This window comes from Erpetoichthys calabaricus, chromosome 10 (genome assembly GCF_900747795.2).
Source record: "Erpetoichthys calabaricus chromosome 10, fErpCal1.3, whole genome shotgun sequence".
In the NCBI taxonomy this organism is placed as follows: domain Eukaryota; kingdom Metazoa; phylum Chordata; class Cladistia; order Polypteriformes; family Polypteridae; genus Erpetoichthys; species Erpetoichthys calabaricus.
In genome coordinates this window covers 76814078-76840115 of record NC_041403.2, presented here as the reverse complement: position 1 = coordinate 76840115, position 26038 = coordinate 76814078, and the positions used below count along the sequence as shown (strand labels likewise).

The 26038-nt window shown below is 36.5% G+C and overlaps 1 protein-coding gene across 3 annotated transcripts; it reads right to left on the bottom strand.

Moving 5' to 3' along the window:
* Window positions 1-591: 591 nt before the first annotated feature.
* LOC114658538 (diencephalon/mesencephalon homeobox protein 1-A-like) lies at window positions 592-24385 on the bottom strand. 3 transcript variants are annotated; one of them, XM_028810589.2, is made up of 5 exons: window positions 24331-24385; window positions 10178-10342; window positions 8117-8295; window positions 5714-6095; window positions 592-3031 (listed from the first exon to the last, which is right to left on the bottom strand). In XM_028810589.2, the coding sequence occupies exons 1-5, from the start codon at window positions 24344-24346 to the stop codon at window positions 2625-2627; spliced, it is 1149 nt and encodes a 382-aa protein (XP_028666422.1). In that variant the 5' UTR covers window positions 24347-24385; the 3' UTR covers window positions 592-2624. The 3 variants fall into 3 exon arrangements, with proteins under 3 accessions (XP_028666422.1, XP_028666423.1, XP_028666425.1); XM_028810590.2 differs by lacking the exon at window positions 24331-24385 and adding an exon at window positions 23672-23813; XM_028810592.2 differs by lacking the exon at window positions 24331-24385 and adding an exon at window positions 18663-18959.
* Between the last annotated feature and the right edge of the window lie 1653 nt (window positions 24386-26038).

The following is a 26038-nucleotide window of genomic DNA, read 5'->3' as shown; positions in this document are numbered from 1 at the left end:
AGACTACTGGTGCTACAATATAATTATAGTGTTTTTCAATCTTTGAACCAAATGAAAATGAGAATCATACAATTGAATATTTATAGATAAAGTGTCTTTTGTTTGATTTATTTACATATAAAAAAAGATTACAGTGTTTTATAGAAAACTTCAGAATATGTAACAAGAACAAGTCAGGATACGGACTCCTGGTGATGTCAGAAACTTCTAGTATGTGAGGAAGTGCTTTTAGTGGAAGTTCCTGCCTCCACGTGAAGTGCTTAAGAAATCACCCTCTAGACCCTGCATAATGACATTATCCACTTTAAATCTGCTTTGACAAACAATTCTTCCGAATTTAGTCATAAACTAATAAATTATACTCTTTCTGTGCCGAGTAAAACATGAACAAATAACGACCTGTTGTTACATCCACTAAAATAAGCAGTGATAATCCAATACAGGAGGCCATTGAGTCAGCATTTGAGTAACAGAGGTGTGTAATTCTGACTTGTTGGTCTTGAGAAGGAAACTATTTTGCATGTTCATTAGACTTGAAGAGTGTTATTAATTCACTATTAAGATATACATTGTATTTTGTCTTCACTTTAAACCTTATCATTAATTTAGGAAATTATTATTGACTTGCTGATACAAATGTTTAGAATTTAATACAGTGGATTCCACCATTTACTTTCATATGAATTCTTCAACAAGAACACGGGAACACAGAAACACAGATGTAAACTTGTTAAATGTAAATTTCATGCTAACAGAAATTTTGATCACACCTTGGATCAAGTATCAATTACAAAGCAGCTATTATTAGTTTATGCATTAACTATTTTATTAACAATAATAAATTATCGTTCAAAATGATGAGACTCTTGAAATACATTATTGCCATTTTTTTATTGTTTTATAGCATGTAAAAATGGCTTATAATATGATGGATAACATGCAGGCTGTTAATAGCTGCTCTTAACAGACACCTTGACTCAAGTGGTACTGAACATTTGTCTCAACTCAGAGAACTGTAGATATGTGGAGTAAATGACCGAGCGACATGGTTGACAGTAGTACTTTGGGGACCTTCAAAATCTATCTGAATTTGAATTAGGGTCGATATTGGACTGCGTGGCCTGTTTTAATCAAAACTCATTTACTCTTATGCTCTGGCTTCCCATGACATTAAGTTGCATTGAGAAGGTTTGGGGATGAGACCATTTTGAGAATGTTAATATTATGATATGTTCAGTGTAGCCATGAAAAAAAAGTAAATGTTTATAATAGTACAGTGTAGAATTAATTTTGTGGTTAGAAAAGGCAAACCAAATGAGAGGTTTTTATAATCATCTTTAACTGATTTTGTGGATTTCAGAAATACCCTGCTTTGCTGGGTACAGTGGATGGTCTCCTTGACAGTACTCTTTAGTTAATGGTGGTATCAGATTGCCTTTCCTCACCTTGACATCCCTACTAGCTAACACTTTAATTTTTGCAGGTCATATATCTGTCTAGACATTTACACATGTAGCATGGTTGTTGGTGCTCACAGAGTTTAACATCCTCAAATACATTTGCATTCAGTTTCAGCTTTACCAGTTTTACTTTTCTTAAGAGTTGCTGAATTGGAATTAAATTGCTTTGCTGAATTTCTGCTTAGTTTTCTTTTTCAAAGTAGTTCATTCTTTCTTTATGTGGATTCCTTGAAATTCAAATGTCTTCCAATTTCACATAAAAGTGTACATGTTTGAAATTAAAAATAATTAAATATCTTCTTCACAGTCTTCATGAAGGCAACACCAACTTTTAAACACACTGTCCAGGACGACAAACAAACGAAAAACAGACTATTTACAAAGCCGAGAATTTCTTGGTATTGAGAAACTGGTGCAATAGCAATTGTAAACAAAACATTTTCTTGTAATTATGTAGTCTTGTTCAATGAATACTTTTCATACAGTCACTGCACTGCCAGGTCCAGCATTACAGTATTTTCATATACAGGATCCAGCTAACAACCTCTGTGTCCATGAAAAAGGTGACATTTAGATTGTCCTTTTTTAATCATTCAAAAAAAACCAAAAAAAAAAACATAATGGATTTGTAATATGCATTCATAAAATTCCACAACTTTTATAAATGTTGAAATTCTAGCCACTATCAAATGTAAAAAAAAACACCCAACTTATAGATGTAATAAAGTCTAGTTTAGAATAACAATAAAAACAAACACATACAGTAGCACTAGGGTTTAGCAACTTTTGGCATCCAAGTAGCTAAATGAACCTTAGTAAACACTGGCAGCGTGAAATGAGTTGTTACATTAGGCTAGATATGGAGGGAGCAAGGATTGCAAACAATGAATGACATTTATTTGGACAAAGAGCATAGTTGTTTCAATTGGATCCCTAATATGAATAAAGAACATATTAGATCTAGTAACTACCATGTTGTAAAATTAGAAATCAGCACAAAATTGCAGAAGTGCCACTTTTGAGAATAATTTTACTGTGAAATGCTAGCAAGACTGTCAGTGCTGAGGCCTACATTGCAAAGCGCATGGTTACTCCAACATAAGTAATGTCAGAGCCATCAGTCCTCTTTACATGGCTCCTCCAGTACAATTACAGTCTTCTTACTCAGTTGGGCAATGTGTCCAGTCCCAGTGAGGCGGCGTGCTGCTTGGCACGAAGCCGCAAATTCTCAATGCTTGTCGTCTTGCTGTTTAAGCTTGGAAGGCTTCCAGAAGCTTGAAGTATTGGGTTATTCCACATTTGCTGAGCATGGGAAAGAGATTGATAATAAGACTGACAGTGAAGGGAACCCAAAGGAGCAGCCATGTTAACATTCATCCCCAGGTAGGGCACTGAAGAGGGTGTGCCCATGTCGAAGGAAGAGTAGTGCACCAAGTTATTGGTAGCAACCATATGCTGTCGAAACTGCTCTTGTAGCCGGAACAGACTGAGAGGAGAGGAGGAGTATGAGTGGCTCTGTACCATCCCACTGCTGCCAACACTGGATGAGGGGGTCACATTAATGGGAGAATCTAGAAAGACAAGTAAAAACATTAGAGTTTACTCGTTTGGTTGAAGTACTGACTTGTTTTAACATTTCACATTGCATGTATGGTTACACTCATTTCCTCACTTAAAGGAAGTGGTCTTTAGTTTAATACTTTAATTTTACTTTAGCTGTAATGTGATATGAAAACATTTTATTTAATAACTTCATGGAAAATTAAAAATCATACCATCCATCCATTATCCAACCTGCTATATCCTAACTACAGGGTCACGGGGGGTCTGCTGGAGCCAATCCCAGCCAACACAGGGCGCAAAGCAGGGCAAGGTGCCAGCCCACCAAAGGGTGCGCACACACACACCCCCCAAGCACACACTAGGGACAATTTAGAATCACCAATGCACCTAACCTGCATTTCTTTAGACTGTGGGAGGAAACCGGAGTACCCGAAGAAAACCCACACAGACACGGAGAGAACATGCAAACTCCACGCAGGGAGGACCCGTGAAGCTAACCCAGGTCTCCTTACTGTGAGGCAGCAGTGTTACCCACTGTACCGCCCTTAAAAATCATACAACAATGTGAATTCTTTTTTTGGGATTTGTCCCTAACCATGTTAATTTGTGTACATGTCGAACTCTTTCCATTTTAATTTGAGAACAGCAGAATTAAAGTATCAGTTTTGTTAAGGAAAAGGCATAATAATTATAAGGAGCCTGCTGTAATTGTAAGAACATTCATTAAAATGAAAATGTTAACCAAGATTTGTATCAAAAAACTAAATTGGTAATCAGAAGTGTTTTCCACAAATAAATTATTTTTGATTTTCACAACACTTTATAATAATTAGACCTTAAAGTCTGGTATTTCAATGTGTGCACTGCTTTCTTTTTATGCAGACATTGCATGCAACACAGATGTATGCAACATTGCCTGTCAATGCATTTCATTTGTGGCCTCAGAATGATGGCATTCATTGAAAATACTGAAGAAAAATAAAATCAATATAAATTAGTAAATATAAAATAGGTTCGTCACACTCTGAACATGATCCCAATGCTCATTGATTTTGCTACTGTCTGAAAACCTGTAGTTAGATGGCTTTGCTAATCTAAGCTGCCGCAGTGTTAACAAATGTTTATGTGTGCATACCAACAGACTAGTATACAACAAATGTTCATTCTTTGTAACCATACTTTAAGATAGCGGATATGGCAATTGTAAATTGAAGATCACCTATGTAATGATGAGGCATCTCTCTAACTATGCCAAGGACAATGTCTCTTGCTTCCATGAAGAGGACACAGATGATGGGAGTATCCTCTCAGGTATCATACTGTTCTATGGGCTTCTCTCACCCATTGTTCTATGAGTAAACCAGCTAAGGATATCTTTTGTTTAGCACTGCATTTCATTCTCTTAACATCTGCACCACTGGCACTGGGGAAACTGTTTAAAGGAATATATTCATCCAAAGAGGAATGTCTTTTTTTTTTTTACATTTTACTTACCCCATATAGTCTGTAGTGATGCCCAAGAAAAAATTTCAATCAAAATTTTCAAATAATTAGCTTAAAACGTCAAATGTACATTTAAAACGTGGCACCAAGATCAGCAATGTTTCTATTAAATGTATGCATCTTGCATTAGAACACAGGCCAAAAAATTTCTGTTATAAGGACAATAAAATTCTTTTGAAGGTGACTCAGTCTTAGATGGGTTAGACATACTGAGCAGGAACCAAACAAACTACAAAATAACATTTTTGGATCCATGGCAATTGAAATCAACCAAGACCACAATTTAAGTTGTAGAGGAAAACATTTAACACTATTCCTGTCAGATACTCTTTGCAGCCCTGCTTCAATACAGTACATTGATTGGGTTGCTTACTTCATCACACTGTTCCAAGCTCCAAATGCTCGCCACACTCCAAGATTTCCCCCTAAGGTGTGTGCCACAAACCAGAAGGTGTTAGTCTTCACAGTGAGATTTATGCCATTAACTTTCCTATGTGGAACCCCATTAGGGGGGAAAAGCAGTATGCAGAGTGAATGGATGGTAAGATCGCACCACTTACTTTAAAGTATTTGTGGGTTTTAATTTGATTATCAAGTAAACTTTATAAATACTTAAATATGTAAATGAATAAGTGAAGGTTCATAATCCATCAAACTAATTTTTGTGCACTTCCTTAATTTATTCAAGAACAATTTTAATAAGGAAAGGCTTAGAAAAGAACGTCAGAGCAGAAACTAAGAATGTAAATCAATAAAAGAAAACTATTAAAAGAATGAATGCAACAGTTAAATAAATGGACCTTTCAGCTGCCGATATTCCTCACATTCTGTTTATAGACCATCACAGCAGACCATGCTAGCAGTGCACATTCAAAAATTACAGCTATTTGAATTAAGGTCACTTTCCGATGTTTTTTTATTTCTTTACAGCAGAAAAATTGCAGCTTTGGCTGCCACACTTGCATCTTTTAGTCCAGTTCATTAAGTCAGTGTTATACAAACAACAATGTGGGACCAGATGACTACATCTAATCCACACAATCACCACCCCTAGCTATACAATTATTTTGTAAGCTGATCACATTTTTTCTTATTCAACACACAACATTTTTCAATAGATAAATCATAATACTATTGATTATTAAATCTGTCATGTGAACTGAATGATTCCATCTGAACTCCTGTACCTGCTTTAGGGCTCAGTCGCTTGCAAGGTGGAGTCTTATTCCCTGGAATAGGACTCTTGTCGCACTTGGGTTCTTCTCTTGGTAACTTGTATTCCTCTTCCTTGTCCGTGTGTTCTTCTGCAGCAGATTCGCAACCAGACTGCTCAGCGGAGGTCACATTCACCTCTACGCTGAGCTCGCTGGCAAGTGTGTGAGAAGGGCGTTCAGTCTCTGAGGAAGAGGATGAAGGTGGGTTGGTAGACTCAGATGCCATCGAAGGTGGCAAATCACCTTTCCCATCATCTGGGGTGCCTTCTGCTGCCTCCTTTTGTTTCTGTAGCTGTTCTTTTTGTAGACTTCTTTGTTTCTTGCGGAACTTGGCACGTCGGTTTTTGAACCATACCTTTAAAAACAAAAACCAGTAGTTATAATTGACATCTTCTTTATATGCTTTTTTATTACAAGAAATCATCTTAGCCATTTTCAACAACATATGCTGTGTGATGAATAAGATCTTACTGCAGGATGCAAGCTTAAATAAATTGAACATTTTCTATATAAACTATAAACAAACAAGCTGACACACGTTAAGTTGGCTGATCTCTGCGTGGGGTTGAACTTTGTGTTAGCAGCTGCTCACAGTGTATTAAACTTCCACATACCATGAAGTATGAATGTCAAAACTTGTTTTAATAACAAGCATGTTTACAAAGCACTAATACAGTTAAATGAAAGTCCACTACATAATCTGCTGCAAAACAGATGAAGTTTATCTGTTAAAGGTAGGCCTTTAAAAAGTGTTCATCCTCTTGGTAGTTTTTGTATTACTTATTGTCATACAATATTACAGTTTATTTGACATTAACTAACCGAATGACTAATGTGAAAGTGGAAACAGATCTCTGCAAAGTGATTTAAATTAATTACAAATATAAAAACAGAAGTATTCACCCCATTCAGGTCAATATTTAGTAGATGCAGCCATTCCAGGCTTGAGTCTATGTGGATCGGTCTCTATCAGCTTTCCATGAAATACGGTTTAACCACAACATAAGCAGTTCAGTACAAAACAGAAGACATCATTGTGTAAATGGTGAGTTGTCACTCAATTATCCACCTCCTTGAATAATCAATCAGTGGTTCATGGAGAATATGAACAAGTCCAGTGCTCACTCAGTCCACTACAAACACTTGACCTGACAACATTTCTTTACACTTTCTGAAGAAACGAAATACACAAACATTAAAAGAGTGTGTACACATCATGGAAAAGACACTCTAGGCTGGAATGTAACTGAAGGTACAAATATTTTGAGGCAGAATGATTATCTGCTGCTTTAAATTTAACTTTCAGCTAGCAATAATCACGCCTCAGATAAACTAATTTGTTTGGTTATAAATTGATCTATTTGTATGGAATGATTACAATAAAATTAATAAAATAAAAAAAAAAAATTAACTTTCAGTTAATTTGAATATCTTATACACTTATGTCAAAAGTTTAACAGAGAATTTCCTTCAAATGCACTACACATATGAAAATTGGTTTGGTCAAATGGAGCAAAAAAAAAAAAAAAACATATTTAGTCACATTAAACAATATCTCTGATGGAAGTTAATAATCCAGGGTATTAGGGACACAGCCCAGAACTATTTTCAATATTTTATGTTTCACTATGGTGTTGGTATGGACACCAGCCCCTCATGCTGTGAATGTCCATCCATTTTCCAACCCGCTGAATCCGAACACAGGGTCACGGGGGTTTGCTGGAGCCAATCCCAGCCAACACAGGGCAAGAGGCAGGAACCAATCCCGGGCAGGGTGCCAAACCACCGCAGGACACACACAAACACACCAAGCACACACTAGGGCCAATTTAGAATCGCCAATCCACCTAACCTGCATGTCTTTGGACTGTGGGAGGAACCCGTGGCGCCCGGAGGAAACCCACACAGACACGGGGAGAACATGCAAACTCCATGCAGGGAGGACCCGGGAAGCGAACCTGGGTCTCCTAACTGCGAGGCAGCAGCGCTACCCACTGCGCCACCGTGCCGCCCTGCTGTGAATGTGCATAAGCCATTTTCAGACCGCTAGACACATTATTGCACATGGTCATATGTCAATGTGCCCATTTCAGAACTGTCCGGGGTCACCTGTGAATTTTCTACCTTAAGATTACAGTCATATTTATTTGTGCATATTGTTACATGGATTTTGGAGTGCTACTCACTTATGATATGAATGACCCAGAGTTGTTCTAAAAAGAAAGGTTGTCTCCACCACACCACATACTGCACGTTCCTGCTCTATGCCTACAAAAATTCACCTTTCCTAACTTAGCCAAACTGTTTGAATATACTGTGACACACACATTCATATGCTGAGAAGAGTGGCAGGAGGCAGGACTAAACACACTGCACCTGGACGCGTGCCTCCGGCAGGTTGGTGCACATTGCCAGTCGCTCTCGCATAACCACGTCAGGGTAGTGCGTCTTCTGGAAGGTCTTCTCAAGTGCTTCCAGCTGTTGGGCAGTAAAGGCAGTCCGGCTCCGACGTTGTTTCCTGTGCTGAGAGCCATATCGAGCCTCGAGGATAATGTCTTGAAATGTAAAGCCGTTGGAAAAGAAAAAAATAAGTGGCCAGTTTAATTAATGGAAAAACTCGCAGACTTTTTTTCTTAGGTTTCATCATAGCATTCAAATTTTTCTGAAACTTGCATTTGACTCAACTTGTAACCTGCTGTAATTTATCATTTTTAATATTAACAATAAAAACACTAACAGGCAATAAAGATTTTCAGTTTGTTATGAGATTTTGGCAAGGCTAAATAAATGCAGCAAAAACAATTTAATAGAAAGTGTTCTTAAATTAAGTTTTTTTTTCAGCTGACAGTTGTATAGAACTATTGTGCATGTTAATCTCATCAAAATATTCAAAAATAAATATCTGGTGTTTCATCCATCTATTTTTTGGACCCATTTATTATAATAAAAGAAGAAAAGAGTCGGAGTCTCCACAGCACTGACTGTAGGGTCAAGCAGACCACCAGTCCACCACAGGGCACATTCACACCTGCTGGTATTAAAGACATTTTGGAGTCATCTGTTAACCGAACAGTCATATCTTTGGTATGCTTGAGAGAACACCATAGTATACAGAAAAAAAAAACCCATTAAACTTTAAGCTGGTATTGTGTTATGTCAAAATAGTTTAAAAAATGTTCACATTGTCACCGTTGAATAAGAACTATATTGGTTAAAAACCACAGGAATAATTCTTGATTGCAAAAACAGTTAAAAATTTAAAATGTTTTTAAAAACAGATAAATACATGTATATTTACATTTAAGCAGTGTTTCAGTTGCCAGTATCAATTAAGTGTTTTACTGTACAAGAATGTTTTGTAGATAATTGTTGCATTGCCGTAGACTCACGGTGATCGTGTATTCAAACATGATTAACCAACTGAAGACTACCGTTTTTTTTTTTTTTAACAATTATACTTTAAAACTGGTAAACTTAATTACAAAAAAATTTAAACTCAATTTCTAATACCATAACTAATAAATTAGTTGATGGTGAATTCAGTTGTAACTTCAGTGTTAACACTACAGTAAAAATGATGCTTTAAAACATGTACAAATACTTTAAGAGTACAATTATTTTGAGGTTTCTTGCATTCTATACAAATGGTGAAATAGTCCATTCTAATGTTAACAATGATAGAATATTAACTATTTATTGCACTGCTTTTACTGATAGACCACTTTAATGTTTATGTTTCTGACCATTTAGATGGTTAAAGCTGCCAATTACTTAACCATTAAATTACGGCCAAACTGTTTCCGGTGTACCTCAAAGCTTGAGCAAACGGAGTTTGAATACAAAGCCAGTTACTGCTGATATGGAGTGTCCGTGTTCTCCCCGTGCGAGAGGGAATCCTACTACCTCCTAAAGGCTCTACACTGGCCCTGTGTGAGGATGTGTGCCACTGTGCCCTGCATTTAGTGACATTCTATCCAGGTATAAGGACCCAGCTTGGCTCCTGCCCCTCCCTAAAAATTAATTGGGTTAGGTAGGTACAAAAATAGATGGATGGTTGTATAAATAACAAGCAACTCTTTAGCTCACGATGATACATTTTTCACAAACTCCAGTACCTTCAAAAACACTATACTGGTAAAGATTAATCAGAAACTAAAGAGGCTTCGATCATTAATTTCATGCGTAATAAATATATCTTTTATATTTATGAAAACAGTCAAAGAAATAACACATACGTTTTTTAATAAACAGTTCAGAAATACATAAATTACAATTCTAATTTAACAAAGAGTTAACTTAAAGCAAGAAGGTGGATTAGGTTTTCTGTATCACCAACAATCAATAAACAGTATACCTCTTCAGAAATGGAATTAGTAGGACTTTGCCTAAAAGAGAAGAACAGTTACAGGTTGCAGATTATTTTTATCTGTCTCTTACCAGCCAGTCTTTCTGCCAAAGTAAGAGCGTGCACGGACGGTCTGTAATCAGGTGCATGTTGGGCCTGTTGTGCGGCCTGCTGGTGGAGATTGTACATGGCACTGAGAGAATTCATGGCATGAAGGGAATAGCCGTTTACTCCATAGTGCTGCATGGCTCCAGCTCCTGAGGAGGAGAAATCAGCACATTAGTAAGAGATAAACATCCTGAATTGTTTGGACTAGGCCAAAATATAATTATGTTAAATTTAATGTTAAAGACAGTTAACTGCTTTACTGTTCCTACTATAGAAACAGAACAGGCAATTTTAATAAAGTAAAACAGGCTCTCATAGTAAAAGTCAAATCCTACCTTACTATTTTTAACACATTTATCATTTAGGTATTAAAAGGACAGTTGTTTTACACTGCATAGAGAATCTGTACATGATGGTGGCTCAGTGGTTATGTTCACAGTTTAAGAGCCCTGGACTCAAAACCTGGCTATAGTATGGCGTAAGTTTGATCTTCCTGCATTAGCAAACATTTTCCCCCTCGATAGTCTGGTTTTCCACCCACTTTCAAAAGACATGCACATGAGGATGATCTGTGAATTTAAACTGGTGCGGTTAGTGCCCTTTACGGGACTGGTGTCCCAACCATGGCTGCCTTCTACTCTCTTAAGAATAACGGTTCTGTAATAGCACTTTATTGGATTGTGTGGTTCCTCATAGAACCGCTGCTTGAGTAAGAATCATTTCATTTTGGGTTCTTTACACAAGGAAATTGGTTCCTTGAGCTTTGAAAAGGTCAGAAATCTTTAGGCTACCAAGCAGGATACTAGAAGATCAAGAAAACAATGGCTTAGCCTGCATTACCAGCCTTTTAAAAATAAGAAACCCATTAATATTTCACAAACCTGTTATTATCTATTCAACAATATTTATGGAATATGTTATATGGATCTAAGTAAATAAAGGTTCTTTCTGGAACCTTGTGGATTGTTCTTTTGGAAACCAAGAATGGTTCTCTTGAGGCATCATTCTAAATAACCATTTTAGCACATTTGTTTTTAAGAGTGTGCCTTGAACCATGTGCTGACTTGATAGGCTGCTGTAACCCATGAGCCCAAGAAGAAACGAATGAATGAAATCGAAACAAAACAAAATGTGTCTTTGGTCAGTTTAGACTAATTAGGATGGGTTCGTTTTTCAACCCAGTAAAACAAAGATAAATAGTTAACTTATTTTCAGCTTTTCTAAAATTGTTTTATTAAAAGACTATATGATTGGAGTTTAGACAATGTTATATTAAAATAACAAAAAGTAAAAGACAGCAAAAAAAAAAAAAAAAACACAGAGTACCGACAGTAATGGAGGCTTTCAAATATTCTGTGCCGCCTATAAATTTCCATTAAGTCAAACACAACGTGTGCATAGAACATGCAAAACAATTGACTGATCTCAGCAAGTTTACATCCAAAGTTAAATAGACATTTACTTTTATATCTACAATCAAGATGACATAATTCAGATACTTCACAAATAGAATACTGTGCAAACAAAAAAATCCAAAAACAAATAAAAAGTGTTAGTGATTCCAGTAGGTATTTTAAAACTCTCAGTCGTTTGCAACACTATAAATCACGTATTTTATTTTGTGTGAATGCCTTCTCATTTGGGCTAGAAACTGTATACTTTACGAATGGACATAATTTAAACGAAAAAGATAATTCGTTAAATTGTTAAATTTAGAAAGTGACACATTATGTGCTGGAAAATAACGGACTGTAGGTGTATACCAAAACCCATTGCTCATCAGTATGCAAAAATGAAAAAGGGGGACGAGATAATAAAAAAATCAATTATTGCAAAGGATGAACGTAAGCATATTTGGTCTTTGAAATTAGAAAGCAATTTATCAAAAAGATTGCGTTTTCTTCCCTGACAGGAAAATATGCTTACTGTGGTTAAAGCAGTCTTTATATTTCATTAAGCAAGCGGGCAAGCCAATCCTCGCCAGAAGCGCAATTTGTGTGTCTTGGATTGCTAGAGCTTCTGTTTGTGCGAGTGTGTAGCTCCTCCTAATATAGGCCACTGAAAGAACGGTACGTGTGCGTTTTATTGTGTGCCTAAAAAGCTCACGAGGATCTTTTATGTACAGTACATGCCAATCACAGCTTGCCCATAGTTTGCCACCTTATTATTATTATTATTATTTTTTGCCTTACTGTTGAATGCTGCCACCTGTCGGAAGGAAAATCGCAGTATAGTTTTCCTCGAGCAAAATCTTACCTTTTGTTATTATCGTTATTTATTTATTTACATCAAATAACAGAAACCCCTGAATCCTCGTACCTCCTTCATCTCCAGTTCAACGCGGCAACTATCCTTTCCGGACCTGTTTGAAAACTAACAACCCGCGCGCTATTATATCAGATACACGCCCCGCCCCTCGCCCCTGCAGGTCCCGAGGGTCGCGCTCTGCCAAGCGCTCTTTGATTGTCCCAACTCTCACAAATCCCCAAAGCTGATTTCTCTCTAATTGTTTTCATTGAATCAGCTAATAACAGATTTCTCCGCTCATCTGCTTTATGTTTGTAGCAAAACGTGACAAAAAGCAAGCGGCCTTTGGGAAAAGGTGGAGAAACATTTTCTTTTCTTGCTGCATTTTTCTTTATATCTTTTTTCACGGACAAAAACGTTATCCATTAACATCCAATTATTACTTGGCCCAAGTCATTAATTATAAATCAGGCTTCTAATTGGGATAATTAGCTCTCTTCCAGTTAATGTACTGTGACTGATGCGTTTTGAGAGAATTTTAATCACTTCATTTCCTCGTGATTGCAGTAGCACAAATCCCTCTAAAACCTTTACTTTTTAAGCGAGAAAAATCTGCTTTAATAAAAAGCTGTTTGGAATTCTATTAGGAGAAATCGTAAAGGGCTTATGGACCACGGCAGAATGCCCAGACGAAGAAAATCGAGACGAGAACGGAAAATTTTAGAAACGACAACGTTGTCAAGCCCTTTGCAAACACCTGTTAGTCTAACACCTTTGTTTTGAGAATTGAACCGTTGCTGTATTGTAGCAAATGAACAGTTTTTCAAGTAAAACACACTGAAGAGAATTAGAGCGGTCAATAATGACTTTCATAGCAATGTGTACAAAATACTTTTGGTAATTTCAAAAACTTGCAATACCTGCATAGAGTAAAGTTCAGAAAGCAATAATATAACGAGCTCAGACTACATATTTAAAGTCACCCTGTTTATTAACTTTTTATAGCTATTACTGTATGTCATCGTCTACATAAACTTTAAGAACTTCACTGACCTTGACTGAAAAATAATAAGAAAAATAGTGTATAAATGACAAAGCGTTCGCCTCACGCTATCAGCATGCTTAACAACCTACGATGGGTTGATTTTAAAAATGACAGTGGCAGACATAAATCAAGATTGATTCATGTATGCACTAACAAAATTTTAAACAAAACGGAAAAAAATAACCGGAACACCTCACGACTATTACCACTTTTCGATCTAATTAATGCAAGGTATTTTCTAATATTTCAGTTTTGCCATGCTTGTTTACTCGGAATTGGGGGAAGACTCCCACTGCGCTAAGCAGATGTTCAAACTGGACGGGACGCCAGTCTTTTATATGGCACACTCGCGGACATGTTCACACTTTATCGCGGATAGCTAACCTAATTGTTACTTTTGATTTGGGCTTGCTTGCTGGGGCACGATCACGGAGAGAACTGATCGAAGTGTCAGACATATAACAAGCAGTACCTAAATGAAAGTATACTTATATGTAACAAATTAATAAAGTGCAAGATATATTACGATAGCGGCGCAGAATTTGGAAAAACCTTAACAAGAAGCAAGGCGTCAATCAAAATTAAAAAAAAAAATAAAAACACGCACAAAATGCACTTGTATTTAAAGAAATGGAAAACAAATAGATTATATTTCATCTAAGCAATTATCGACTTTGGGTTGGGTACAAGGCAGAAAAGAACCCTAGAGGAGATGCCGGTGTACTGCAGGGCGCAGCACGTGCACACCCTCCCCGCTCCCACGCCTCATATTTGCTTCTCTATGATTAACCACCAAATATTTCTATCGTATTTTTTAATCAATTTATTTATGAACAGTCTGTTATTAGAACTCTTGATGCAAAAGTCAAATTAGCAGCATTACCTTCAAGACAAGTCACAATCCAGGACGTGGCGCCAGTCCATCACAGGACACGCACACCCTACAACTGCCTCCTATTTTTTAATTTATTTACCATTTAAAACGAATAACCGTGAGGAATTATCGTAACATTTTCGTGTTCAGTAAAGTCTTTCAGGAGAAATATTAAACAATTTCGCGCGTGTAACAGAAAAACCTATAAGCGCACCAGCACGTAAAGGAACCTCGAGAATTTTTTAGTTAACTCTGTTTCCTATTTGCCCATTATTTATAACTTTAACTGACATACCTAAAAGCGGTGTTCATTTTACAGTGCAATAATACAGTATTTATGAAGTTAAGGCGATATGCATAACACTAACAAACATAAAGCGGTTACCAGTCTTAGTGTGTCTTTTTCTTTTTCCTTGCAGTATAAAATGCTGGAGGACATGATTAGATATGTATTACAACCACTTCTTTCACAATGTGGAATATTTTATGGAATCATCCGGGCAGAACTGTTTAGACACCGCAAGCAAAATGTAAAACGCAAAACGACATCAGGGAATCCGAATATAGCATCCAGCAAATACAGGATATAACCTACCTGTAATTATAAAATATCGGTATTAAACGCGTCTGCTATTCCAACCACTACAAAACATTTAGGTATTAACAGTTTAATTTGTTACTTTCGTTTTCTGTTAGCCTTAAGTAAATAATATGAACTTCCTTAATTTCAACACAACGTAATGTATTAAAGGGCAAATAACGATAAACCGCCCAATATGTCGCTATTGGAGTTATTTAGCTTTCGTCCCTTAGTGCGCCTTCTCAGCTGCAAAAAAAAAAAAAAAGAAGAAAGAAAAGAATAAGAGTTCGCGATTAACTGGAAATGGAAAGGTAAACACACTAAAAGAAAACTCTCGCTGTATTCTCACTCAAACTCTCCCATAAAAAGCACGTGTCGATTATTATCCCATCTCGTTGCTTTTAATAAATAAAATTAATATATTTATATCATAAAACTATATATATATATATATATATGGGTATATAATTATTTAAAGCGTTAAGAGACCATCAATATGAGGGCATAAATTTGTTCATTTATCAATAACGCATTTAACAGGATAAACTAGGTTAATTAATATGTAGATATTTAAGGGACTGTCACATTTTTATTAAGAGCACACTCCAACCGGCGTTATAAAAATGTTACAATTAAAAGCAATGAAGAAAAACGAAAACGATCGCCGAAGGGCGAAGTTAACAGCTGCAAGGGCCAATTAATAATTTGTACTACTCGATATTACAAATGATTTCCGTACATAAATATTAATTTCATGCGGGCTATAATATTTTTCATTTGTCAATACTTCATGGTTAGGTAACCTTTAGAAACAGATTTTAATTCCAAATTTAAACATTTTGCAGAGAGAAAGTAATGTTTTTATCTTATTAATTATCATGGTATTATTTAAAACAAAACATGTTCTCGTGTGTACAAATAACTCACAAAAATTAGCACTGTTACGGAAATTATAGAAATTCAAAGAAGGCAACTTTAGCAAAGAAAGTGTTAAATCACACGAAATACTTAAAACACGGTTTCTAGTCTTAAAGGATACAGTGCCTTTACAGACTCTTCAAACACGAGCTATTATAATGTAATCAAACAATTGTTACTCGATGATCTGCAGAGTCAGGGATAGTAATTGAATTTTAACCTGTAATTGCACGTTCCGAGGTTTTCAATTAGCTTTTGAATTGCACTAATTGCTTTCATTGCTCGCTGTCACACACTGGCTGCGCAGTAAATTCTTTTACTTGTAAATTAAAACGAAATTATATAGAAGTCGCATTACGCCCAAGTAAATACAGGTTAACAGGTTTCTTCATTGAAATATATGCTATATGTTAAGTATTATGCAATTATGTACTTTTCTGTCTGTAGTGTGTATAAAGTAAATAAATAAATAAAAGACATCACACACACTTTCACAGGCACCAGTCCATTTAAAAATATGAAGTCATGCTATACAACTATACGGCTTATCCAGATGCAGCTCAGGATAAGTTTTTGGGGTCCTGATGCTGTCAGACTCCCAATCCTCCATCCTTGTTGAAGCACTTCATTAGATTACTCTCTTAATGACTGCATCGAAAGGACTTTGGCAAGCAACTTTCAGGCGCAATTGTTCATTATATAGCCCATTAAATTGCATATTATTTATTTTGTGTTCAGTTTTTAACAAGTCGTCCTGTGGTATATTGGCTGGTGCAAATGCCGAAATGCCGGAAAGTGATAATGTAATTTTGATTGATTTTACTGCTTATCGTGTATGGCAAAGACTTAACTGTCATTTTATTTTAGTATGCAAAAGGATTTTAAAACAACACAGAATTTAATTCGCTAGTTTATGACCAAACTATAAATATAAATGTTATTATCCAAAAATCTTACATTATTGCATGCTGTAAGTGTAATGCTATTTGTTGTATTTTCTGCACACATTTTAACTCACAATTCCCGAAATAGATTCTAGAATTTCCTTTCTTAGTTTTCGAGCACACGATATAAAGCGGTCGAAAGCATAGTGTTAATTTATCACAGGTAATTAAGTAAACCTCTAAATATAAATAAAGTCGAAGATGCAATCAGAAAGTTCATTAATATACCTCGGATTACTATAGTTTAACTCTGTATGTGTCAGCAAACTGTAGTTATTACATTTTACGAATTGTAAGGCATTTTCTCACAGATTATCTAAGACCTACGTCTTACAAATGAGCAATTTCAAAGTAATCGCAGGTCATAAATGTTTCCTAAAACACATACCATGTAAACCTGGATTTATGCAGCAAACGGTTTCCTAAGTTACCTTTTATTCCCTGATTAATACCGCAGTTAACGCGCCAGAGAATTGAGGATTGGCGTGGACAGAAGGTGCTTTGCAAAACATTTACTTTTCTCGGCAAGTGTTTGTGTTGAATGGAGACCGTTTCTCCATCTCCTTCTCTCTGTGTCTCTCTCGCTTGCTCACTCTCTTGGCTCCTATCCCATGGCCTGGGGGGTTCCTGTGGCTGAGATGTATGAGATCCCTGCCTGTAAAATATGCATGTTGATCCCCATTTGGCTTTCCATCTAATGGAGGTGCAAATAGGTTTCGACTGCAGAGTCCTTCATTTATCATCAGTACTGACACCATCTAACATTGGTCTTTTACCTCCTCCTGGCTCACCCCAATAAATAAATAAATGAAATGTGCAAGCACAAACAAACATATATCCGCGCATTTTTTTTCTAATCCTTTTCGTCCAGAGCTCTAAACACAACCTGAAAAAAAAATCAAACACTTTCTACTTACTGGCAACTTACTTAAACTTAAAAATATTGTCACATGCAAAGGTCAAAATCTTTAATTGCAAAATGTTTATTTAAAAAATCCTCATACGAACTCTTGTTAAAAAAACAATTTTATATACATTCTCCTGTCAAGCAAATTTCAGTGATTATCTATTTATCTCAGTAGTATATCCGCTATCTGCCCCTTTTTGCCCCCAGGCACAAGTAAGCGATGCTGCTCGATTATTAAAACATCATTATGTAAATTGACTTGAATTTACAGTTTTGGTCTTTGATCCACTTAAATTAGAAGAAAACTGTTATTGTTAAATATCTATAGCCCCGAGCAATATGTGAAGAGTAATAGGCAACAATCTGTTCTTATGTGGTGGCCCCCAGTAATATCTTATTATCATCAGAAAGTGACAGAGAAACTGAACGAACCGCGCTTTGAACAGAAACTGCAAATATAACGGTGTGGATGTAGATTTGGTATATATCAAGACTGCTGAAAACAATACAATGACTTTTGGAAAGTGTTTACAATAGCAATAAAAGTGTCAAAAACAACGTTATTGTTGTTCATGAAATAAATAAACCACCGTACATCTGTGTAAGTGCACCGTGACGCGTCTTCCGTACGCTTAGGAGTAATACTCAGAACTTGAATTAAGTTTAGCTTTGTTTAAATGTAAATAAACGATGGTAATGGTTATTCTGTACTACATAACTGCTGTCGTTTGGTCCTTTCCTGTACACGCATTTTATAATTGTCTTAAGATATGTCATCGATATGAGAGTGTTTAACCTAAAAAGAAAACAAATATACGGGTGATTATAAATTGACCTTAATGCGTTTATATACAGTTTCGCCATACTAAGCCTGCGTGTGGCTTTCAAAGCCTTTACGTTTCGTTTATAGCCAGCACACTTCCACTGCATGGTGTTGAGCTGTAAAGTCCGTACCTGTATTACAATCAAGCCGAAATTTCCCAGATTTCCCTGTAGCTTCGCTCTGTTGGTTATATGTCGATGTCCTTCCAAATTTTAGCTCGGTAAAGTGTTCTCACTTTTTGTGAAGTTCAGCCAGGTGCTGGCGCGGCGCTTCTCGCCCCTTCGTTGTCTGTATAGTGTCTGTTGGCACAGCACTCGATGCGCTCCCTCGGCTCACACTTCTGGTCTCACTCTGTGCTGTTTTCTGCGCGCCAGTCTATCCATTGGTTTGTTAGAGAGGCCACAAGACCAGAGAAGCTGCCATCTACTGGGCCGATGACGGAGGAAGGATTTTTAAAAGTGCTTCGCGGCGCCTTCAAGAAAGCACGTCGGCTTTTCAGTGGCTCTTCAGCCTATCAATCAATTCTAGACTTTTGCGTTTATTCCTCCCTTTGCACCGTCAGCCTCCTGTCTCACACCTCCAGTATCATTTAGCCCACAAGCAGGTGCGAGGGCAGCTACCAAATTAACTGTTTCGTTGATCTTGCTGATATCTTTTTACACATGAATGCAGACTCAGACTCGAAAAACTGTAGCCAATTCAATGTATTAAAATGACTGAACATAATGGAAGCGTAGAAAAGTGCACTTAACTTTGCTGAAAGGATGTACAAGGGTGCTGATCTGGCTGGACAGAAACCGAGCTCAAATTGCGATTATAGATTAAAATTCCTTGAACTTTGACATATAAAGCTGTGTCTAAAATAGACTGGTGTCTGTTTAGAGGAGAGACTTGCAGTAAGCATTATGCAAGGAGTTTAAAATATCGTGTTAAATTATAAATAGTTCAAAACATCTATGTGTTGTTACCATACAAAAACCGTAATTAGAAAGAGTAAAAATTAATGTTATATATATATATATATATATATATATATATATATATATATATATATATATATATATATATATATATATATATATATATATATATATATATATATATATGTATATATATCAGGAAGGGTTGGAAATTGGGGATCGGAGAAGAACTCTCCAGAGTTATATCGTGTACGTGGGGACTGTAAGCACACAGAGAGACGTGGTGCCGTTACTGATCCAGAGCAACAGTCAGCCGGACTTTAGAATTCCACATTTACTCTGCTTATTAATTTCTTTATTAACTATGCTTTCGAAATGCAATTTTTTCGTAGTTTTTTGTCCTTAACTAACTGTTCTGCCATGAGTTAGTTGTGCGCACATCTTTAGTATATAGTAAGTTGAATAACTCAAGCGTTCATTTTATTTGCTTTTCAGCTTTGTCATGCCTTTGCAGCAGAAAGCGCAGTGCAAAGCCTTTAGAAAGATCGCTAATAGATGCCAGGGTGCTGCCTTTAGAATCTCTCCCGGCCCTGGAGGATTTAGGATGGGATTGGGGAGACAAGACGCCATTTCAGCCTCCAAAACCCCCTGTCTTAAAATGACTGCTGGTAAGAGGATTAAAACAATAATGCCCTTCTCTTCTTGAAGGTTTTTAGAAAAGATTTCTTCTCCCGGAGCAAAACCGTTTAGACTGGAATTAAGGACAGCGAAAAGTAGCCTTTTAATGTAAAGCTTGCATATTTTGTGAAAACTGTGTGAGTAAAGGAGTGGCAGGGTGAAAACCCAAACTATTATTTTGACCGTTTTTTAATGGGGGGGGGGGGGGGGGGCGATATTTTTCTCTATCGGAATGTGAAGTGCAGCCAGTTAAGTGTAAGATCGCAGAATATCAGCGCACAAGGGGGCATTTCATTATAATATCCATACATCCATTTACCGACCAATATATTGCATCCTTTGCAGATGCAAACTGATTCAGCCCTTCTCTCATTGTATTTTTAGTGTTTTACATGAATGATTGAATAAGATCAGATGTGAATACAGGTGGATAATTTATAGTACGTCGTAATGAAATTAAATGTATTAGCTATTATATGTCCTTAGGGGAAAACTTAAATGAAACACGCACTCACGCTCGAATGCGACCGTACAATATTTACTCTGCTTATCTTCGGTGACAGCAGCAGATGACAGGTACACTTGTAAGGCTCTTTGCGAAAGCGTACGAGACTACTAGGAAGAACAGACTCGACGCCTGTACCACTCAAGATACAGCGCTCTTTCAACACCTTTATCACTCGGAATAATTTTTCAGTTATGTGATGTTTACTTTCTTTGTTATTTAATTATTTAAAAGTAAATAATCAGTCATTTAAGAAACTGGAACACCTGATATGAGGACTTCTATTGCTTTTTTATTTTATCCATCCATTCTGTTAAACCCGTTTAATAGAAGTTTTAATGTTGCTGCAAGAGCACATCCCGGCAGCATGGGGCGCGAGGCAGGAACCAACCGTGGATTTGGAGGGGGGGAGGGGGGCATTGCTGGACAGCGCTGCGCCATTCTTACGCACGAACACTGTGTACTTATTATCCTAAAAATAACGTTTCCAGTGTGTAGTGAAAAAAGGTATACAACTAATATACCAACTAGATAGATAGATAGATAGATAGATAGATAGATAGATAGATAGATAGATAGATAGATAGATAGATAGGGTAAAAACAGCTTTGCAGAACAACTATTTTTTTTACATTTGCATTCATACGCATAACCATATGAATAATTAGACGTATTCATAGAAAAAAGTAACAATTACAAAGAACGCAAGATTGTCCAAAGCTAAGTGTTTAAAACAGGCTGAGGTGTTTGGGATTTGACACCTGCGGTACGCCTCTGTTTCTTTTGCCATCCTTACTTTATTCCTAATGTACCGTTAGTTTTCGTGTGCCCGTGTGACTCCGCGCGACTAGTAAAGGGAGTCAGCAAATAAAGTGGATGTACGTAAATTTATCCAAATGGTAACTTGGTAATCAAAATAATGTCGCCTTCTTTCCAGAACCACTTATGCCTATTTCGAAAAATTAAATAAAATCATTATACTACAAAAGTACACAATGCCATGAAAATGGAAACAATTTAGTGAATATCTTTATTTTATCATACATTTATATATACAGAACAGGTTTACAAACAGAATATACATACTGTTCGCGCGTATAAAATGTCATACACTTGGACTGATTATAATTATGCAAAAATAATACTACAGTCACGCTTAAATATGCCAACATATCTTTATATCTATTATTGATATTATTAAACTGCAACATATTTTTAAATATTACTAATTTTTTAATTATATTGATACCTGTAACCTGTTGAAGCCGATAATTTCTTTTCAAATTTAAGAATGATAAATGAAATAGAGTTAAAAATAAATACAAAAAATGATCTTTGATAAAATACTATTTTCGTTGATTAAGCATACATACCATTACAACTTTTTAGTGTTTGCCTCGTCGTTTAAACCTTTATTTATATGCACAATTTTAAAAAGCGGCATTATATTTAAAAGCTGACCCGTGGGCTAAGCTGCAAAAATACTTTTATATTTTTAACTTTTTAATTTTTTTATATATTTATGCATTTATCAAAAGACTGTATTGCTAAATGGATACTGTCATAAAAAGACAGTATTTAGAAAAATAGGATGCAGTTCTAATCGAAACAATTTTCGATTTCCAACTAGTAAACATTTTTACTTTACAAATATATAAATAGGATAAAATACATTTTTCCTCGTTTAAAACAGTTCTCTATAAAATTAAATGTTTAACGTATTGCCCAAAATTAAAGCTGAAATCCTTCAACAGTCAAACTTCTCACGTACAGAACACAAACTGGTCTTTTCTTTTTCCCCCCCAGGATTTTCGTGTTTTGACCGAACCGTGTTTATAAATAAAATCTCCACTACGAGGAAACAAAATGCCAAGCTTGGATATGACATGTCTAGCATGTTCGGGTTTAGTTAAAAGAGATATTGCCGACCTAGAAATAATGTAATTTTACTAATTTTGTTTCGCAAATATTGTATTGGGCATTTTGATGACTCGCATCCGAGAAGAGTGAACTTTTTATAATTTTAGACTTTTACAAAAGTTTAAAAAATGAGTAGCGGTTGAAAACTTAAGAATTAAGTTAAAAATGAGTCTCAGTTTGCCCTCGGAAAATTTTCTGGTCGTCATTCGGAGGTTAAAAACTATGTAAACTAAAGGACTGTGTGTGATATTTTCTCAAGACTGAGCCTTGCAGTACGGAAAAGCGTCCCTGGTAAATCACAATTTAGTGCCCATCGTGTTTAACTGCATGAAATACTAAGCAGGTCGGTCGACTGAATAAAAATGAGCCTACAAAGGAACATGATTCATTAGTGAAGCAAATACATGCTAATTACACTTTATCCACCACCTTGATGTTTTATTTATTGATTTTTTTGTTCACTTGTGACAAAAAGTTCATTTTGTTATGTAACAACACCCTCCCCCCCCCCAATAATACACACACACACACACACACTCATCACCACAAATACACACACGCACACACCTCCTTCTTCCCCCGAAGGAAGAAAAAAGAAAAGAAACCCCATCTCCTCGCAAACGCGTATATCTGTGGCTGCGCACTTTGGGTCTGGGAGAGAGAAAGGGGATTAACTTGTGAACTGATGGAAATAAGAACTTAAACGGGAGGTAAATCTGGGCAATGGCTCATTGTGGGAACCATTTCTAAAGCAATTAAAGCGAGAAGGAATTCCTCTCAGCTCCTTTTCCTTAAAGCAGCTTTCTGGAGGATTTAAAGCGGACTAATGTCCAGTCCATCAGATGGGTTTAAATGCAAGTGTCAGTATACAGGTTCCTATTAGAGTCTATTTAGCACTCCCTTCAGTTTACTGCACACATCCCCCCCAGTTCCCCAAAGCTACACTCACACACACTCTCTTTCTCAAGTCTATTTGGTTTATCTTTGGGCTTGTTTTGTGTTACCTCTGCATCACCATTGTTTCATTTAATTAATTCACGTTTATATTTTAATGCTTTATCTTTCTTTACAGACCACAGATTTTATGGTGCTGAATTTCCTAAATGTCTGCACTTACCAATCACTTATCTCTTAACTCACGACCTTCCTTTCTGTCAGTGGAGCTTTCTGTAGAGCTTGATTACGTTAATCACAACGGATGGCTTCGTTTACCTAACATTTACTTAACGGTGTAAGTGACTCCCTTCCCCATCCCTTAATCAGAGAGCGGAAAGAGAAATAAAACCATCGACTCCATCCTATTATCGGCCTTAAAAACACTCCCAAACACCTTGGAGCCAGCTAATGTTGAAGCTAATAGCTAATTAATAGCTCTAATGATATTTCCGCAACTTCATGAATACATTATGTTTGCAATCCAAAAAAGCTTTAGCCTCTCAGCCCCCATTCAAGGGTATTCCAGCATCTGCTCATTTAAGGGCAATTAATCATTTTGATGTATGGTTTAAAATTGACTGCTTCCTGGGGACCTTTTTTGACAAGAATAACAAAGCAATTTGCCAGGAGCCATCTCTTGGACATGTTATTAGCAGAGCCTTCATCTTAAGAGCCCTCCAACCCCCCCTCCCTCCTTTCTTCGAATTAGATACCTGCTTAAAGGGACCGGCCTCCCCTTTCTTTTAATTTCCAACACCTCCCCCGATTCCTTTCAAATCCCTTTATTCATGACAAGAGCCTGCGATATCTACCTTAAATCTCTGCACAGAAAGTTTTTACCTGGTCGCAATGTCATTTCAGTTTTAAATCCCACTCCCTCTAATGCAGAAGGTGAGTTGAATGTCAAAGTGGACAATTATGCATTACCTTTCAAAAGCAGCAAATAGGGACGAAGGCGGTGGCACGTCAACGTCATGATCAGCCCACCTGCATTAAAACGACTTATTGTCCTCTAAACCCTCCTCTTCTATACTTTTTAACTACAGGCTCTCGATTTTTGTCATTAGAGCCACTGCAGTCCATATTTTTGTCAGGTTGTAAATTAACATGTAAATACGACCCTGAAATATTTAAAGTTATGTAACTCATCGCACTCGGGGCTGTCCGGTGATATACGCTGACAACTCCGGGTAAAGCTGTGACGGATTCGGGTTCAGTAAATGGACAGTATAATTGGTTAAATAATACTTGAAATGCTCATCTTACTAACAAGGAAAAATAAACACCATACTTTAGAATATTTAGTAAAATCTCCAATACTTGGACACTCCGCAAGTAAGTTTCAAGCTAGCCTTGGAAGCGTATGGTTCAAATGGCAGTTTTAGGTTCACTGATTCACCTGAACAGTTCTTTTAAGCTTGCAGGTGTTGAAACTGCAACAACCGTGGCCTATTTTGGAATAAACAATGATTATAAAAGAGTGATTGGTAATTTACCAGAACAATACGCTTCATCACGAGATGTGCAGCCGCCACAGGACGGCCGTTTCGTGCCCTGATCCCGATGCCGCCGGGACAGGCGCCGATTCTCCACAAACCGCAATTGGATTAAGCGGCTTTAAGAATGGTGTTATGTTGTGTGGTTTTTCAAGGTTCCAGTTATTGCTGAATGTGTTCAGTTTAGTTTAAAGTCGTACGGGCTGACAGCATCAAGTGTAAATCCCCGGTACGGAGCACCAGTCCTTTGCAAGACATACTCAGGCGCAAATCCAGTCTGACATCTGCAAATTGCAATTCATGTAAGGATTTTGAAATTAATTATACATAATAGTTGGGACAAGGATAATGACAGAATATTGGGCAATTTATTCTTTTATAGTAATTTAGAAACGCACAACCTCTTGCGCAATGGTCATTCAGCCCGTTAGAACAGTTGTCTAACCCTCATGCAAAGTTTCGAGTAATCATCTTATAAATAATACACACAACACTGACAACATTATAAATAATTGAAAATGTCATGACTTACATACAGGCACACACACAGAAGTTGTGCTCTTTATATTTACAATACTATTTCGCTTCCCCGACACACATCCGTGTATTTATCAAGCCAAATAGCGGAAAGAGTGGAAATACGTGCCAACTCACAGCGAATTTACCAAGAGCAGAAGTCACAAGCCAGTGGGCCTTGAATACTCAACAGGTTCCAAACAATAAACGAAACAAAAAAAATACTTGTTATAATAAAATATCTTTATGAATTATTAAGCATAATGTGTGTAATATCAATTAAATATATTTTGATAAAAAATAACTAAACCTTTAACTAAGGCTGTTAAAAAAAGCAATAGATATCAAATACATTTTATATATTAACAATTAAAATTAAAACAAATATAAATGCAACTTGTTGTCTTTTTATTTGGAAAAAACAATTTCATGTGTTTGTGACTCAATTTTGATATTCATAGTAAATGTGTTAATACAGTTTTTGTATAGCATCACAGATGATCTTAACACACATTTGGTGTGGAGCCTCATTTCAT